The 18166-nt window shown below is 44.4% G+C and overlaps 1 protein-coding gene across 2 annotated transcripts in view; it reads right to left on the reverse strand.

Annotated features, from left to right (window-relative positions):
• Nucleotides 1-537: 537 nt before the first annotated feature.
• The window catches only part of GFPT2 (glutamine-fructose-6-phosphate transaminase 2), a 45494-nt gene continuing 27865 nt past the window's right edge, over nucleotides 538-18166 (reverse strand). For both annotated transcript variants that reach the window (XM_060006754.1, XM_060006755.1), the window contains 10 exons: nucleotides 14015-14178; nucleotides 12481-12576; nucleotides 12304-12401; nucleotides 11897-12017; nucleotides 9096-9253; nucleotides 8831-8945; nucleotides 5979-6106; nucleotides 3808-3975; nucleotides 2627-2788; nucleotides 538-1401 (listed from right to left, as the gene is read on the reverse strand). In XM_060006754.1, coding sequence (XP_059862737.1) covers nucleotides 1357-1401; nucleotides 2627-2788; nucleotides 3808-3975; nucleotides 5979-6106; nucleotides 8831-8945; nucleotides 9096-9253; nucleotides 11897-12017; nucleotides 12304-12401; nucleotides 12481-12576; nucleotides 14015-14178 — 1255 coding nt within the window. In that variant the 3' untranslated portion in view covers nucleotides 538-1356. The remainder of the gene's footprint in view (nucleotides 1402-2626; nucleotides 2789-3807; nucleotides 3976-5978; nucleotides 6107-8830; nucleotides 8946-9095; nucleotides 9254-11896; nucleotides 12018-12303; nucleotides 12402-12480; nucleotides 12577-14014; nucleotides 14179-18166) is intronic.

Below are 18166 nucleotides of genomic sequence, written 5' to 3' on the forward strand. Positions count from 1 at the left end.
AGCATAGAATAGGATGAAAAAGGTCACTGAATAGCCCACAGGTAATCCAGAACAAAGATCTGATGGGATTCTAGAGCTACACATACCAATTAGTTGCCATGAAGACACCACTCGAGCTGTCTGGGATAGCACTTTCATAGGGAGCCAAACTCCAACTCTACAAGAATTCTGTCTCTGGCTTTCTATCTTCCTGCCTGATTCTATTAATAAAATTGGTGACTTTATAGGCTTACTGGGGGAAAAAAGTACAAAATTGAGTTTCACCTCTGTATGCTTCATTCAGGCTCTGGGCAACCCCCTCCAACAGCTATTCAGTGGATTCTCATTCCAAAGTCCCAAATCTCCTGCATTTTGTTCCATTCTGTTAAAATAGTGCTCATTTTCATCCTAGAAGCACATAGGTCACGGGTGTGGCTACCAACAAACAGGGCTGCCCCCACGAGACACTGCTGAGTTTGTTTTGAGGAGCCCTCAAAAGCATGCGAAAAGAATGAGAATAACAAAAATCCACACGCACAAGACAAAAAAATTGTACTGTATTTATTGTCTTAAAATTGCATAGTACTTTGATTGTGCATGCTTTTAAATAGAGGGCAAGTTAGCCCTCTTGAAACTACTCTCTTGCATGGGATTTTTCAGGCTGTTTTACTATGGGCAGGAGCAGGGACCAAAATACTGCCTGATCTTAAAAAGAACCATGATCAGAGAGAAGTTGTCGGAGAGATTTAGATGAGAAGACACTGATGAAGGGAGTTGAGATTTGACAGGACTTATAAGAGGCATAGGAAGATGGTGGGAGGGGGCTTCCCTGAAGTCAGGGGACAGGACTCAGGAGCAGCCAAGAGAGGATGGGAAAGGAGAAAGGAGTCCAGAGGGGCAATGCCTGGTGCTCAAATCTGAGATGAATGCTCCCTGCCAGGACACTGGGTGCACTGGGTAGCCTGAGGGTATGGTCTGGGCGTTACCTTGGCTACAGAAAGCCACATACTAGAAAAATAACTTAAAAGCTATACAATTGTCATTATAAATATTTTGTCTTTAAAACTAACTAGTGTTGGTTAAAAAAGGTTCACAGTTACTCTGAAGAGAGCTGTATCTCTATTGCACGGTATTGGAAAAGTCCACTCAGATCCCATGTGTAAACAATGATTCCCTTCTCCTCTGGCAACTTCAGGACACAGAGAAACACTATCTGCTGTAAGCAAAGCACTTGGGTACAAGGCACGTCAAAGCTGTCAAGTTCTACTGGAATCTACTCAGAACACGCAGAATGCCAGCTTTTCTTCCCACTTGATGTCACTGGGAAAGGTCTTAAATCAGATTAAAGGTGGTGATGGTCTTCTCACACTCTTGTTCTCATTCCACGGTTACAGACTTGGCCAGATTTCTGGGGAAGTCAACCTAAAATGACAGAAAGTAGCTGCTCAGGACCCCACAAGTCTCAGCAACACACTGTGTTTATAAAGCCTACTCTCAGAGTACTTGACGACAAGGAGACAGGTGTTCCTGGGCACCTCCAACCATGAGCTCCTTGAGACCTGCATCTTGGAAGCAGTTCCTTATTCCAGAAACTTCACTGAACTGTACAATGTTTAGTTTATGCAATAAATATTTATGGGGCACCTGTGTCACGCAGTGTTAACACTATTAAAAGGATATGATTCATGCTATTAAAAACAGCTAGCTCAATTTGTACTGTTAAAAATTCACTTTTCTTGGAAGTAGATGCACTAAATTATTGGTTAAGGGTGGGGACTGGGAAGGAAATGTGACTGAAGATGGTTGATAAAGTAGCCTTCAACTTTATCTACAGGGTCTTATTTCATTTACAATAACATTAAAAAAGAGAAGAAACAAAAATGACAAAATGTTGGCAAATGTCAATGCTGGATGGTATATATACCATCGGATGTTTGTTATATTGTTTTTGGTATTGATATATATTTTTTAAAGCTTCTCAAAATTGTAGTAAAACTATTTCTTTGCACACATACTTTCTGGTGAGATCATAAACTGGTTCTTTTCTGGAACAGAAATCGACAATATAGGAGTTCCAAAATGTTGAATGATTTGCTAGACTGAGGATAAATCTTCTAATGTGGGAGGAAGATGTATATACAAAGATAATTCACTGCAATTGTTATTTATGCAGATATTCCAAAAAATTAGAAACAGTTTAAATAATAGAAGACCGGTTAAGTAATTGTTAAAATCTGTGTTGTAAGACTGCAGTGGAATATTGTGCAATGATCAAGTGTTGCTTACAAGTTCAAGATGTGAGAAAATATTTGTAATATGTTAAAAAGGAAGTTATAAAAGTTCATCCTTGATATTATCTCAAAAAAATCTTTAAAAATGCACAGGCACAAGGAAAAGACTGGAATAAAATATTAAATTTGCTAATTAACATTGCCTCTGGGTGAGAAGCTTATGGTTTAATATGGCCTTCATACATCTTGCAGTTCCCATCTTGTTTTCAGGGGGTATAAGTTACTTTAAAAACAGTTATTTTAAATGTAAATATTTCTCTTATGAATTTTTATGCCAAATAAGTATTTAAGAACCAAATGGAACTCTGGGTTATGTCTCTCCCCTTTGCTGGGTGATGTGCAATTTTTAGACATACGTCATATCCTCGGAGTACAGCCAGGTGGAAGGAGAGGAGCTGTAGTGGAATCACACTCAGGATGCCCTGGAGGCAGTCCACGGTGTGGGGCAGCTCGATTGTTTTATATGCAAACTTGGAACTTTCAGTGTCGTCCTTGGAGCACAGTATGATTGGGCGACCCTAAGACAGAGAAATGTGATCACAAGATGCAGATCATCTCTGAAAGAAGCAATCCCTCACACACAGCAGAGTTTCTGAGATAAACATATTGCAATCATAACAGTGATCTTTTGCTTTTGCTGGAGTTATGGATGAGGTGATGTATCCGATTTGTGTAAAGGACAAAGAGTTTGGAGGCTTTTTTGGTGAGGTTCGTATTCTTCCCTGGTAGGGGGTCACCTCCTGCTGCGTTCATGCAGCACCCATTTGTGAGTGGCTCCAATGTGCTTTGCAAAGAGCAGGAGCTCTTACCCCTTACTCCAGGGGCTCATAGTCAAGTGGTAAGAAAACAAATATGTAAATAAGCAAACCGATAAATAACAATGAATTTCAGATAAAAGCCACCTGGGAGGTAAAACCCCGTAACATGCTTGGGAGACAGTGGTGAGGTCTGAGGAGCTCTCTAAAAAGGAGACATTTGTATTGAGACCTGAATGATGAGAGGCCAACTCCCCGAAGAAGTGTGGGAAGAATGTTCGGGGCAGAGAGAGCAGCCTGTGTTCTACAAGTTCTAGCGAATTATTGAAACTGAGGGGGTGGTGGGAACTCCTGAATTTGGATCCAGTTGGTCAGAAGTGTGGGTGGCCTAGGAAACCCAAAGATTGTAGCTAGTGGCTGAAGTGAGGGCGGTCTTGTGGAGGACAGTGCCCTTCACCTGTGAAATCTGACTAACTCTGGGTGGCCAATATCAGAACTATCCCCAGGGCTCTCCACCAGACCTCCTCTGGTCTCCATGCCTGGGATCCAGGACCCCTCTGGGCAATCTGGATCACTGGGCCTCACCTAAGAGCTTCTGTGGGCATGGCCGCAGGCTGGCCAGTCCCTTTCTGAATGTGCACCACACATGAGGGGCCCCAGGAGAGAGTGTGTGCTCATGCCTACTCCCCAGCAGGAACACCCATAGCTGATGCCGGCAGACGGTGGGTGAGGCGGGCATGTGTGGAAGAGAACAGGAGGCATGTGTGGCAGAGAGCCCTCACCTGGCGGGCTGTGACCTGTTGCAGGGCATTCTGGCATTTGGCAAAGCAAGGATCCTTCATGATGACCATGATGACGGGCATCTGCTTGTCAATCAGCGCCAGGGGTCCGTGCTTCAGCTCCCCAGCTAGGATGCCTTCTGAGTGCATGTAGGTTATCTCTTTAATTTTCTGGGGAAACACGAGGTGGGATCATTGTCACACTGGGAAGACAGGGAGCAGATCAGCCAGAGGGGAGAAAGGGGAGGCGGGAAGGAATGATTCCAGGAAGCAGGGAGCTGAGGGCCAAGAGGCAGATGGACACATGGAGCGGTCAACAGCACTGAGGGCAGCCGAAAAGGCCAGGGCCAGGGGAGAGGGCTGGCTGCTGTCCAGAGCATGCACAAAGCCCAGCACACAGCCTGTGAACCCAGACCAGCTCTGGGACACAGTCACCCGCCTTGGATGGACAAGTCAGTGTCAATCTAGCTTTCCCCCTTCCCCTCTGTAGCCAGCCACATGGCCTCCCTAACAGTTATAATTTGTAATGATGGCATTTTATTCTACACCTTCATTCAATTATCTGATTAATCACTCCCCCAATTCTAGATCATTAATAACTTCCAAAGGGTTGCTCCAACTTAACTATCAAGAAAAATCACACACACACTGGGGTGTTAATGGAGTTTTCCCCCTATGTTTAGAGAGACACATTTTTTTTCAGTTACCATTAAACCCATGTCATTGAACTGGTGAGAGTGTTGAAGAAAACATTTCTCAACTCCCTAGAACTATTTATTTGGGTCAGGGAAACATTGTCAGGAGTGTGGCTCCATCCTGGATGCCGCAGACGGCTGAAGTGCTGGTACCCAAGTCACCACAGAGGGGCCACTGACTTGTGCCAGCAGCAGCGTAAAAGCTTCTTTCTTTCCCCCAAGACTAACTTGGAGACACAGCTGAATACTCATCTTTCACCAGCACACTCAGGAGCTGCAGCTGAGCACCCCACACCAGATGGCAGAGGCACGGGGCTGGGGCGCCAAAAGTGTGCCCCACCGAGGCATTGCCTCTATTACCCCTGAGAAGCAGTGTGCCTGGCCTCTCACTTCCTTTGACAGGGGTCAGAATATCCACTGGAAGGATGTGGGAGTTGAACCTCACTGCAGTCAGGCAATTCATGGCTTGTACCCCACACCCACTCCCCACTTCCTGTAATACTGTGAATGTTTCCCACAACTGGCATCGTTCTTCCAAATGGGGGTGGTGGTGGGGAGCAGCCACTTGTTCCCACGGGGAGAGAAGGGCAGCCAAGCTGAGTTATAGATGATACCCATGTGTGGGTACCAAATGCTGCCTCCCCCTCCCCTCCCCTAGCACAATGCCCTGCCCTCCTTCCTGCTGGTTTCTCGGGGTGTCTCCTGTGACAGTCTCCCATTTACCTTGCTTGTTGATCCATAAACAGCAGGTGGATAGTGACTAAAGGGCAAGCACTAGGCTCGGGTCCCTGGACATCACTTCCCGCCCTCTCAGTAGCCCTGTGGTCCTGGCATCTTACCCCTACTCCAACGGCTTTCTCTCAAGCCGGTATGGATCTTTATAGCTGCAGTGGGCAAAACAGCCAATCACTGATATAAAAAATACAGGAATTTCAATGCTCATTCCTGAAGGATCCCAGCTCCCCTTGGAAGTTTGAGGAGTAAGAGGGACACTCTACAGAGACCCAACCCTGCAACTCTGGTCTGCCCAAATCCTCCCATGCAGACTGCTTGTGGCAGTGGAAAAAAGCAAAGTCCAAATGGACCTGATTTCAAATCTTAGGCTGATCACTTCCACTATGTAATTTTGAGCAAGATGAATTTTTTGGAGGCTCAGTTTGCTCCTGGGTAAAATGTAAACAATAACTGCCAGCCTCTCAGAAGATACTCATGAGGTAAGAATGAGCTATTCCAGATGGAGCCTGGTGCAGGTTGACACCTCAGGGGCTCTCATAAGGTTGCCCTGCCCCCTTTGTCTTCAGGAGATCAGGAGCCCTCATCTCCGTGTGGCCAGAGCTAGAATACCTGGTCAGTGAGCGAAACCCTCCCCTCCCCTAGCACAATGCCCTGCCCTCCTTCCTGCTGGTTTCTTGGGGTGTCTCCCATGCCTGCCATCATGCAGGGGCCAGTGGAGGTGGGGGTTGGTCAGAGGGGGCTCACCAAGGCTCCTTCCAGGCACGTGGCATAGTTATAGCCCCGCCCCATGACCAGGAGCGACCTCTGTGTGTAGAGCTCCAGGGCCAGGTCGTGGATCTTCTCATCCAGTGACAACACTTCCTTGATCAGCTCTAAGTGAAGCACATAGCAGAGGGGGAGAGCCAGTCACACCAATTATAAAACAAGATTCACAAAGAAAAGTCATGGTGTATAAGACAAGGTTTTAGAACTCACATCACTTACACACTTGCCTTCCTTGTATTAGTTTCAAAGGACTTTAAATGTAGATTATGGGAAATAGCTTGTGTTATCGGCCAGGATTTTATTGTGATGGTGATTCGTATTTGTGTTTATACTTTCCTGAGCACATAAGTAAGTAGGGAAGTGTTATTTCTAGCTCCATTTTACAGGCAAGGCAACAGAGGTTCAGAGAGGCTAAATCCCCAGCTGACCAGCCACACAGCTGACACTCCATACTAATGCCCCTCATCTGGGCCACATGCCATGTCTGGAAACAAAGCCAGTGTAGGTTGGACCAGCACTTCTCAAATTTTTTGGTCTCAGGACTCCCTTACGCTCTTAACATTTACTGTGAATTTCTAAAAACCTTTATTTTTGTGGGTTATAGCTATCAATATTTACCAGAATAGAAGCTGAGAAAATTAAAGATACTTATTCATTCATTTAAAAATAATAATAAACCCATGAAATGAAAAAAATCAGTGAGAAGAGTGGCACTATTTTACATTTTTGCAAATCTTTAATGCCTGATTTTTTCATAAAAGACAGATTCTCCTATCTGCTTCCCCATTCAATCTGTTGTGATATGTTTTTTGGTTGAAGTACAGGAAGAAAATCTGGCCTCACAGAGATTTGTAGTTGGAGAAAGAAGGCATATTTAAACAACTTTTTCAAATAATTGTGAATGTTCTTTGATAGTACACCAAACTTAAGAAGTGACAATTTCTTAAAAGGGTAGGTGCAAATGTGGAATCTGAGATCATATCAACAAACTTTTCCTACCTTGTTACATTAAAATGTATTTGTCTATCTTGCACTTACCTAAATGGGTCTTTTACATGTGCATAATTTTATAACACTGCATTGGCCATTTGCAAAATATTGGTTCACTGAGTTACCCAAATCTTCTAAAAATGGACACATTTCATTATAAAATATTTTTTAAAAAAGTCATATTTGTTAAAATCACTGTGATCTCATCAGAGATGTTTCTGAGTATTGGGAGGAGGTCAAACTCGAGCTGACAGCTACAAGTATTCCAGATCATGTTTCGGTTGAAAGCTCGAAGGTTATCATTAGCAACAAAAACTGTTATCAGGGGCTTCCCTGGTGGCGCAGTGGTTGAGAGTCCGCCTGCCGATGCAGGGGACACAGGTTTGTGCCCCGGTCTGGGAAGATCCCACATGCCGCGGAGCAGCTGGGCCTGTGAACCATGGCCGCTGAGCCTGCGCGTCCGGAGCCTGTGCTCCGCAACGAAAAAAAAAACAAAAAAAAAAACCCCAAAAAAATGTTATCAGTTGTTTTTCTCAAAGTGTCAGGATAACTTGGTTCACTTTTGAGAAAATGTCTGCCAAGTACCAACTCAGCTTGTTAATCAATCATAGGGCGTTTTTCTCTGGAACAACCTCAGGGTGCTGCATACCTTCCATTTGTCACATAGAATATTAAAAAGTGTTGCAGTTTAATAAGACTAATGCATTTTACCATATCATCAAAGACATTCCTAAGTGAAGCTATGTGCATTTCTGTCATGGGAATAGTGTGATGCCTCTGCCTTGAAATGTGCTAAAGTGCCAGCGGCGGCCATCATTGCCTTTGCAGATGTTCACACAGAGAGAAAGGCAAAAGCATCTTATTCACTATAAATAACATATTACTAAGAAAATAGTTTTGACTGAAAGGGACCCCAGGACCTTTGGGTTTACATCTTGGTAACTGCCTAGCAGAACAGAGTCCTGTTTTTGCAGGATTATTATCTGGCTTAAAGTTAAGAAAGTTTTTCTTGTCAATAAATTTTCAGCATGTTGTCTTGGTCAGATTCAGACCCCTAGAGCTTGTATGGTTACATGGTGGCTTTCCCTCACTGCCTTCTCTGAGGTTTGCCCTTGGTTCCAGAATAAAGTCTGGTGAGACTGTGAAGGAGCAGTTTGGGCCAGGAAGAGGTGTGAGGCCATTCACTCCTTCTTATGTATTTCCTGAGCAACTACTGAATGTCTGCCCTGGCTGGACACCTGGCATCCAGCAGTGACTCTGACAGACACGGTTGTGTGCTCACTGAGCAGACACGGTTGGGGAAGACAAGCCAATTCACAGGAGGACAGGTAATTTCAGATCATGGTATGTGCTATAAAGAAAAGAAATGGGCTAATGTTTTTTAGAGAGATGGGCAGGGGATTAGTGCCCCTATTAGGGTGGCCAGGGAGGGTCCCGGAGGTGACATTTGAGCTGAGACTTGGGTAATGGGAGGCGTCAGTCATATGAAGAGCTGGAGGAAGAGGGTTTTGGTAGAGGAAAGAGCCAGTGCAAAAGCCCTGTGGTGGAAAGAGCTTGGCATTGCTGAGGATCAGAAGGTCAGTGAGGCAGCTCAGGGAGGGGGAGGGAGCTCGATGAGGTCAGAGGCACAGGGGCCCAGAGTGCAGGGCTCCGTGGCCTGGTGACAAGTGCGGACTTTAATCTTGGCCCAGTGGGGGCTGCTTCAGGGATTCAGTGGTAAGTAAAAGTTTTGAGGAGAAGGGAATGATTAACAGCATTGTTTATGGGAGAGAGTCAAGTAAGAGAGCAGCCAGGAACAGTCCACAGGATTTGATAATGAGCAGTTTAGCTCTGGAACATACCAGGTAAAGATCTCAGGCCATGGATGATCTCTCGCCTTCTGTTTTGTAGTGAAATGCGGTCTTCGGACATCATCAAACCAAACATCACCAGGGAGATGAACTGACTGGTGTAAGCCTGAGGACAAAACAGTGGTGCTAGCAGAGCCGGGGTGATGTACATGTGGTGACCACTCAAGACGAGACAGATTCCTGGGCTCCCCTCTTGGCCCCCTGTCCACCCACCCAGCAGAGGCCCTCCTGCGGGTGCCCACATGGCTCCTTCTACCTTGGTGCTGGCCACGCCGATCTCCGGTCCTGCATTGATGTGGACTCCGCAGTCAGTCTCTCGGGAGATGGAGCTGCCCACAGTGTTGGTGACACCCACGGTCAGGGCCCGGCGGTCCTTACAGTAGCGCAGTGCCAGGAGGGTGTCTGCGGTCTCACCTGCCACACAGGTCCTTCTTTTCAGCTCACAGGTATGTGGGCTCTGCCAGCCTTAACCCCCAGCCCCCAACTCATTTACTTCTGGCCCTTAGGCAGAAATTGATGTCCAGACACAGTTGGTGTGTGCTCAGAAAGGAAAATGCATGCTCAACAATTTTTCTGGTTGATTCTTTTTTTTTTTTTTAATGTAAGATGCTCTTTATTCAAGGGCTATGAACACCAAAAACACAGTTAGCACTTAGATCTTGAAAAAGGAGAGTTCTTTAGGTTTAAAAGTAAATAGGAAAATAAAACATTCATAGGGATTTGAATTTGAAGGTTGAAATTAATTTATCACTTCTCATTTTACCACTCAGCGTGAAGTGCATGTTCTAGGGGATGTTAAGACCTTTCTCATGAAAGTTGGTAAACTGTTCAACTGGATGGGGCCTCCATGTGGGGACCCTGACAGCACAGACATATGGGAGTCACTCGATCACTTGGGTGTTTAGTAATGCAATTAATGTGGTTCATTGTGATCATTTATGTAACTAGAAGATGAAAGCTGATTAGTAAGTGGAACTAATTTGGAAGGAATTTATTAAAAGTTTGTTCATGATTAAGTGTTGAATAGAACATTTAAGTTCTACAATTGATGTTTTCATGAAAAATATGTGAGATTATTTTTTCTAAAAATGGTTCAAGATTCTCTTGTCCCAGCTCTTCTCTAATCTAATTTCTCTTGAATATTAAGACAGAGTGGTTTATAAATACTTCTCCACTTTCTCACTTCCCATTTCCTATTCAACACACTACAGCCTGGCCTTGTGCCCTGGTTGATTCTCAGATTCACGATTTTGCTACTATTTATGTGGCGAGTGCTTGCTCATCCACTGTCTCACTGAACTCTCATGACAACTCTGTAGGGGGCATCATCCCCATTTTCCCTTGAGGATGAGGTACTCAGAGATGGAGCAAATCAATGCCTCACTCACTCAAGGCCAAGTAGCTGTGGGTGATAGTGTGGGCCTGGCTCCCAGTGCCCTTTCTCGGACTCTAAACTGCCTTATTCAGAATGGGCTGAGATTTAAGTTAAAAAGCAAGAATGCCCCTAAATGGTGTTTCTCAAACAGATCTTGTTTTAAAGGAAAACATTTCTTGTCCTAGTGTGTACTCAAATTATTTTTATAAAAAAGCTTAAATAGGTTCATGCACAAACCAGCACAAACTTCCTATGTTTGTAAGTCCTAAAGAACTCAAGCTAAATTAAATATGATCCAGAACATAAAACCAAACATTCAATGTTCACAGAGCCACCACTCTTGGCTGTGCTGTCCTAACTTCTCTGCAGTGCAGGCTGGTGCTACTATGGCCCAATTCTCCTCTCCTGTTTCTGCTCAGACTTGCGTCTAGTGAACTGGGGTGCTACAAGGCCTTCCCTTAGCGCCTATGGGAGCAAGGGAGCTCTATCTTCATGGGGTGCTCTATCTTCATCGGCAACATCCCCATTTTTGATACAGTTAAAAAAATTTAATGTAAAGGGGTGAACAAAGTGAAACTTTAAACCCCTTCTATGAAGTCACTCAGGAGGTGCCACTGCATTATTTTCACATTAAAACCACTTCTGTTCTTTGGTTAGTGGCTTCCACCAATTCATGAAACATTTTTAGGCTCTGATGGGATTGTAAACCCAAAGGTAACAGTGGCAACTGAAGTCAGAGGGCAGCACCTGGGTACGAGGTGGTCAGCTAGATGGTGGCTGTGTCTGTGTTAGTTTTTCTTAGCTTGTTACTGAAATGGAAATGGTATTGAAACTTCATAATGAAAGCAGTATAAAAAGATATTAGGGTATTGCTGTTAATGCTTCAATTGCGATAATGACATTGGTGTTATATTTTTTCTTTTATCATTTAGAGATACGTTCTGCAATATTTATGGATGAAATAACATGATGTCTGAGACTGACTTTAAAATAACACAGTGAAGGGGAGGGGTTAAAGTAGATATGATGACACAAGATGGGTGAGTTATTCCATAACATAACTGCTGAGCCTAGGTGCTTCTTTATGCAAGTCTCTCTTTTATAAAAGTTTGGGATTTTCCATAATTCAGTATATAAAAATCCTCCTAGAGCTCATGGGGACTCCAAGCATATGGCCATGGATCATCTCCCTGACCCTCCGTCCTGCCTTGAGCTGGAGCAAACACCCAAGCCTAGTGTTAGAATGCCACCCAGGCAGAGTTTCCTGAGCTGAGGGCAGCCTGGGCTCTCTACACCTGAGTAGTGTCTCTCCATGCCTCGCACTGTTGGGTTGCGTGAGCACTGTATGGTGCCCACACAGTTCTTGAGGTGGCTCTCAACTAGCAGAATTAAACTTTCCTCTAATTTAAACCCAGCACACATTTCTGAGTATCTCGGTGAGTGGTCCCTTAAGTCCTGGACTTGGAACAGCAGGAGGAGGGAGAACCTGGCTGCATGGCCCTCCCCATAAAATGGGACAGTAGCTGATGGCTCTGAGGGTTGAATGACCCTGGGCATGAGAGAGTGTGGCACATGGTCTATGTGCAGAGAACTTCATGGGATGAAGGAGGGAGGGAGCTGCATGGTGTGTCACTGAGAGGACAGAGCCCTGAGATGAACTAGTGAAAACCTGTAACCCTTACCTGACTGGCTTATGAAAAAGCAAACGTCATCCCTGAACACAGGTGTGTTCCTGTCCAGAAAATCACTAGCAAGTTCAACCATCACCGGGAGCTCGGTCAGTTCCTCCAAAACTTGCCGCGTCTGAAGCCAACAAGAATGGGGACTAAAGTCAGTCATGAACAGTACAGGGACAAAGGTGGCTGGGCTTCTAAGACAGTTGATGAAATGGAACCTCTGCGTCCAGGTGAGCAGGGAACTTCAGGCATTCACAGGCCAAACTGCTGGAGAAATGGCTCCATGCCAGTTCTCGTACTGGCTCATGGCACCAAATTTGGAAGGCCAAATGCATGACAGCATTTAAGACTCATCTTGTCCTAGCCAACACTGCCTCCCAGGCACTATCAAGGGCCCAGCATGTTGCACTTACGGCCACAGCAGCATGGTAGCTAGTTCCACAGCCAATCACAATGAGCCGGCGACATCGTCTGATCTCCTTCAAGTGGTCCTTCAAGCCGCCCAGAAGCACTGCAGGACACATGCAGTGTGTTAATGCTGACATGACACAGGGATTGTGCATTGGCCCAGGGCTCGGACGAGGGATTACCTGTGTTGGTCTCAAAATTCACCCGACCTCTCATGGTATTGAAAACTGATTCTGGCTGTTCAAATATCTCCTTCTGCATAAATGCACTGAAGTTACCTGGTCAAACAAACATCAACAGGATGTCAATTTTAATGTTGTTACACTTTCACTGCTTAGCTTTTAATCAAGAAGAACAGTTGTTATGCAGTTAGTCACAGTGACACATGTAAAGGCTACTGCAGATTACAAAAGGTGTCTCCAGGTATTGTCCCACCTGATACTCATGGTGACAAGCCAGATAAGGTATGATTATTATCTTCAATGTGCGTATCAGACCCTGCAACTTGAGGGAGGGAGGGATGTAAGTAACAAATGCATGGCTGGCCTTCCTGGGCCACGCTCCTCTTAACAAGGCCAGAGGAAAGTAAAATGTTTTACTTCCTAACACCCACCTACTTAGGGAAGTACAAATTAAGCGAGCCTAAGGAAATAGGCAATTTTTTTTAAACCAAATTCCCTCCTATACACTGTATTAAAACAAAAAACCAAAAATCTTTTTAGCCACATATTTCTAGGGCTCTGATGTGAATGAAACCGGATGACATCTAAGACCCCCGACGGGTGCTGTGCCTGATGCCTGTCGACAGGTGTCCACAGACAAGGCGGGAGTGTCCTCTGGGATACACACACACATGATGCCAAGCATCACAGTGTCCCTGTCTGCTGCCCTCGGCAGAGAACTTGTAGAAAGAGTGCCACGAAGCAAACAGAGCAAGTGAGGAGGGGTCGGGCCATTGCAGATATGGATCAGGGAAGGCCTCTCTGAGGGGGTGACGTTTCAGGAGAGATGATCAAAAGGAGCTGGTCCTGTGCGAAGCTGAGTGAGTGCGATGACCCCCAGGGGAGTAAGCACTCCGCCTGTCTGAGTAACAGTGAGGCAGCCAGGGCGGGCAGGGAGGGGCACAGTGGAGAAGGGTTGTGCAAGGTGGGTCCAGGCTGTGTGTGGATGGCTGTGGGCTGTGGCAGGGAGTGTGGGTTTTATGCTGAGAACAGTGGGAAGCCATTGGAGGGCTTTACACAGCATGATAAGAGGGTATGATTCACGTTCTTAAACGTTTACCCAGGCTGCCCTGTGGAGAGGAGGGTGTAGGGAGACAAGTGTGGGTGCAGGAAGATAGACTCCCCTCACAAGGAGAAAGTAGTCCACAGTCCCCCGTTACTGCAGGCCTCTCATCCAGAGAAGAAATGATGCCTGGGGTGTAGGAATGTGTCCCAGAGAATCTGTAAAGGGAGGTAGTTGATGGACTGGGGTCAGTTCAAGCAGGGAGACCTGGTGCCGGGGCATGGTCAGAAGCCCCTTTGGAGTAGCCAGGCCAGGTGCCCCACATCCCCTGAGATGTATGAACCACAGACCACCTGCAGCCCCACTCCGGTGCTCACAGCAGGCAGGAAGGCTGTAGTGCCCACCCATGACAGGGCAGAGAGTCTCAGGAGCTCCCCCACAGAGCACCTGCCCCATGAGGCTGCTGCACAGGGACCCTCAGAGGACACCTGCCTTTCATGATTTGCTGCAATTCCATCTGCAAGGTCTGTATGGCTCGAGATGGGTCATCACTAGCCGAACGCTTGACCCGGTGAATAGAGAGTTTCCCATCAGCCACTGCAGCAATGTCATCATCCTCAAGGAAGATGACCCGGTTGGTGTGTTCTATGATAGCGCTGGAGCAAGGAAAATATGGGTGTCAGAGATGGGGCCTGTCCTTGACAGTTACAAGATGTGGGTCCATATCAGTAACACTGAATAGCATTTTAGGATATGGCATATAAACATTGATTCATACCTCCCGCCCCTCCCCTCCACCCAGAATTATTTTGAAGCCAGTCCAGACATCAAATCATGTGTAAACATTTTAGCTTATAGCTCTAAAAGACAAGGATTATTTTCACCCTACTACAATACCATTATCACATCTAAGAGCAATAGTTTTTCCTTCATATCATCAAGTATCCAGTATGTTCAATTTTCCCCAGTAATCTCATAGATGTCCTTTTATAATTGCTTTCCTCGAATCAGGATCCAAACAATGTCACCTTTGGAGAATGCTCAGGAACCAACACATTCTGAATAATAAAGGGAAAGAATGAAACATTTATCTTGCCTTTCCAAATGACCTTTCAGAATAACCACAGTTTATGAAGGCAAGTTTCTCTTTATAGGAGAAATATAGCTAATAAAGAAGGAATGATAGAATTATAATAATCAACTTACGAATTCCTAATCATTAATAGCCCTAATCAAGGTCCATCAGTGGCTACTGAAATGAAGAAATGAAAAGCTAAGAGCAGCTTTATAATGGATGGATAAGGCTTCTGATCTTTGAACCCCCTGATCAATTTTAACAGTACTACAAAAAGACAATGAGACATAGTGCCTCCTGATGGAAGGACACACTACCTATTAAATAGTCTTGCCAAAAAAAAAAAAAAAGCAAACCTGAAGATCAAGCTTCTAGACACCTATAAACTTCTGTTTGCAGGAAATACGGTGAACAGAAGAACATGGAGGAGGCACTCAACAAAATCCATATAGTGGGAAACTCATTAGGACAGATGACTCCTTTTCTTACACACACACACACACACACACACACACACACACAAAGCAAGAAAAAGCGGGGGAACTTAAAAGCAAACTATAAGATCTATCCACTAATGAAATGTGCAGTCATTGTGTTTATTTTTATAGTAACTTTCTCTGTGTGGAAAAAAGAATTTTTCCCTTGAGATGGAAACAGAAAGTTTCTTTTAAAAATAAAATTGTTAGAAAAGTTGGTAAATGAAAAAGAAAGTTAGGTAATCAATAGTACAGGTGGTACATAGATATGGTAAAAACCATGAAGGTGGTACCTGAAGGACCATGGGAGAAAAAAACCCTCATTCTACCAAGTGCTACACCAACATGTGCCCTGTGCAGAAAAAGGAGCATTTAAAACTCCTGATGCAGAGTTAAAAAGAGAAATAATCAAGTTCTATGGTTCTAAGAGAGGTGTCTCCAGATCCTAGGGAAGAAAGACAAAGAAGGATGGAAAGCCACTGCACTGGAAAAAATATTTTAAACAATATACATTCTTTGAATAAAAAGCAGAAAACACAGGCAACAAGAGGAAGAAGTAAAAACAGCCCAATTCAATCTCCAGTAGATAAATGCTACTTACAAGTATTGTCCTTCAGACAGTGCTTAATACGTGTGTTTGTATTCACCTGTGTGTGTACATCTGCATGTTTAAATATAATTACTGTTTTAATTTACAGAATGGATGGCAGTCATCAAAATTACTGGCCCAGGAATTAGACCTGAGGTGGAATCCTCATCCCTGTCTCTTACCAGCCTGTGCCCTCGGGCAACACAGACATGACCCCTCTGAGCCCATCTCGGGTTCCTCTGCTTTAAACTGGGAGATGACCCCTGTGCCTTCACCAGAGGTTTGTTGTGATTATTAAATGGGATAGTCTTGGTGAAGCCCTCAGCACAGTGCCCAGCCATAAGTGCACAGCAATGCTGGCCACTGTTGTCACGAGAGCTCTATGTGCCTTCGTACCTGAAACGGTCACCTTGGTCACTCTTATTTTTCAATATATGCTTTTTCATCTACACACAATACATTATAGAATCACTTTATTAAGTTCCAAAAACCTAAACAAACAAAATAATGTCAAGGATTTTAATTATAGCATCGAATTTACAGATTAAGAAGTCAATATCTTTAAAAATAATTTTTAATTATTAAATTAACTTTAAACCAATTAACGTTTTCAGAATAATATTAAGGCTTCCTACCAAGGAATGTGGAATCTCTCCCTTTATTCAAATCTCTTCTTATTTCTCATGGTAAATTTCTGTAGTCTTCCCCAAACAGGTTCTTGGACTATTTTTATTTAAATTTATTTTAAGGGATTAAAACTTTTTTTTCAGCTCTGGTAGATAGATTACTTTTTTAGTTCAACAAAAGTTTGCTGAGAGCCTACTGTGCCAGTCACTTGTGGAGACATGAGGGGGAACAGGGTAGATATGGTCCCCTACCACCCACCTCACTGAGCTGACAGCAAAGTGACAACTGCTGGAATGTCGAATTTCTATACCTTTATACTCTGACCAGCCACAAGTATAACTTCTAACAGCCTTTCAAGTGGATTTTTTTTTTTTTTTTTTTTTGCGGTACGCGGGCCTCTCACTGTTGTGGCCTCTCCCGTTGCGGAGCACAGGCTCCAGACGCGCAGGCTCAGCGGCCATGGCTCATGGGCCCAGCCGCTCCGAGCATGTGGGGTCTTCCCGGACCGGGGCACGAACCCGTGCCCCCTGCATCGGCAGGCGGACTCTCAACCGAAGAATGCTTAGCTTATTTTTTTTTTTTTTTTTTTTGCAGTACGCGGGCCTCTCACTGCTGCGGTCTCTCCCATTGCGGAGCACAGGCTCCAGACGCGCAGGCTCAGCATCCATGGCCCATGGGCCTAGCCGCTCCACGGCATGTGGGATCTTCCCGGACCGGGGCACGAACCTGTGTCCTCTGCATCTGCAGGCGGACTCTCAACCACAGCGCCACCAGGGAAGCCCTGGATTTTCAAAGTATATAATTGTATTGCCTACAAATAATTCTTTAATCTCCTTTCAAGCATTTGTCTTTTTTTTTTTTTTGAGAAACATCTACCATACTTCATTGAATATAAGGTAACATTGATTTTTTTTTTTTACATAACAATTTTTCAATTTAATCAAATCTCATTTTTATAAGTAACTACTTCACAACAAGTTAACATGCTAAGGCAACATCAATAGATGAAAAAAGGACATTCCCTGGCCCCAAGGAATGTTGCCCAGGAGAAGACAGAGATATGTAAAAAATACAATACAGTGTAGCGAGTGCAACAATCAGGCATGCAGAAGTGCAAGGGTAGCAAAAAGAAGCATGTGATCACAACACTAAAAAGAAGTCTGCACAAAAGACATAATATGTAAACTGAGTTTTGAAAAATGAAGTGGCTTTCCCAGATGCCCCATAGGGAGAAAGGAATTCTTGGAGGAGGGAAAAGCATAATTCAATTCATATAATCCTAGAAGTGAAGTAGTCTATGGCAGGAGAAATGATTGGACACAGGCGTCATGAATACTTGTATGTCTGCATTTTACCAAGTCCATTCTAAAGGAAACTTTGAGGATCAACTCGGGGGTGGGGGGCCACGGGGGGACAGAACTAGTCATTCTTGTAAGAAACACTGGAACCAGTTTCTACCAGCCCACCAAAAAAACTACTTCAAAGGCAACATGGTATCACAGAAAGGGCTTGTTTTTAGTTCATTAGGCCTCACTTAAAATTCTGATTCCACAATGCACTTGCTTTGGGATCTTGAACAACACTCATAACCTCTGCAAATTTCAGTATAGTAAGTTTATGTGGTTACCTTCATCTGTAATATCCCTGCATTGCAATCTTAATGGAAACTCAAGTTCAGGTCAAAGACAAGTTTCTCTGTGACTTCTCCTCTAAATTTTTTTTTTAACGTCTTTATTGGAGTATAATTGCTTTATAATGGTGTGTTAGTTTCTGCTTTATAACAAAGTGTATCAGTTATACATCTACATATGTCCCCATACCTCTTCCCTCTTGCACCTCCCTCCCTCCCACCCTCCCTATCACACCCCTCTAGGTGG

Source organism: Delphinus delphis, chromosome 3, assembly GCF_949987515.2.
Source record: "Delphinus delphis chromosome 3, mDelDel1.2, whole genome shotgun sequence".
NCBI classification, from domain to species: Eukaryota; Metazoa; Chordata; class Mammalia; order Artiodactyla; family Delphinidae; genus Delphinus; species Delphinus delphis.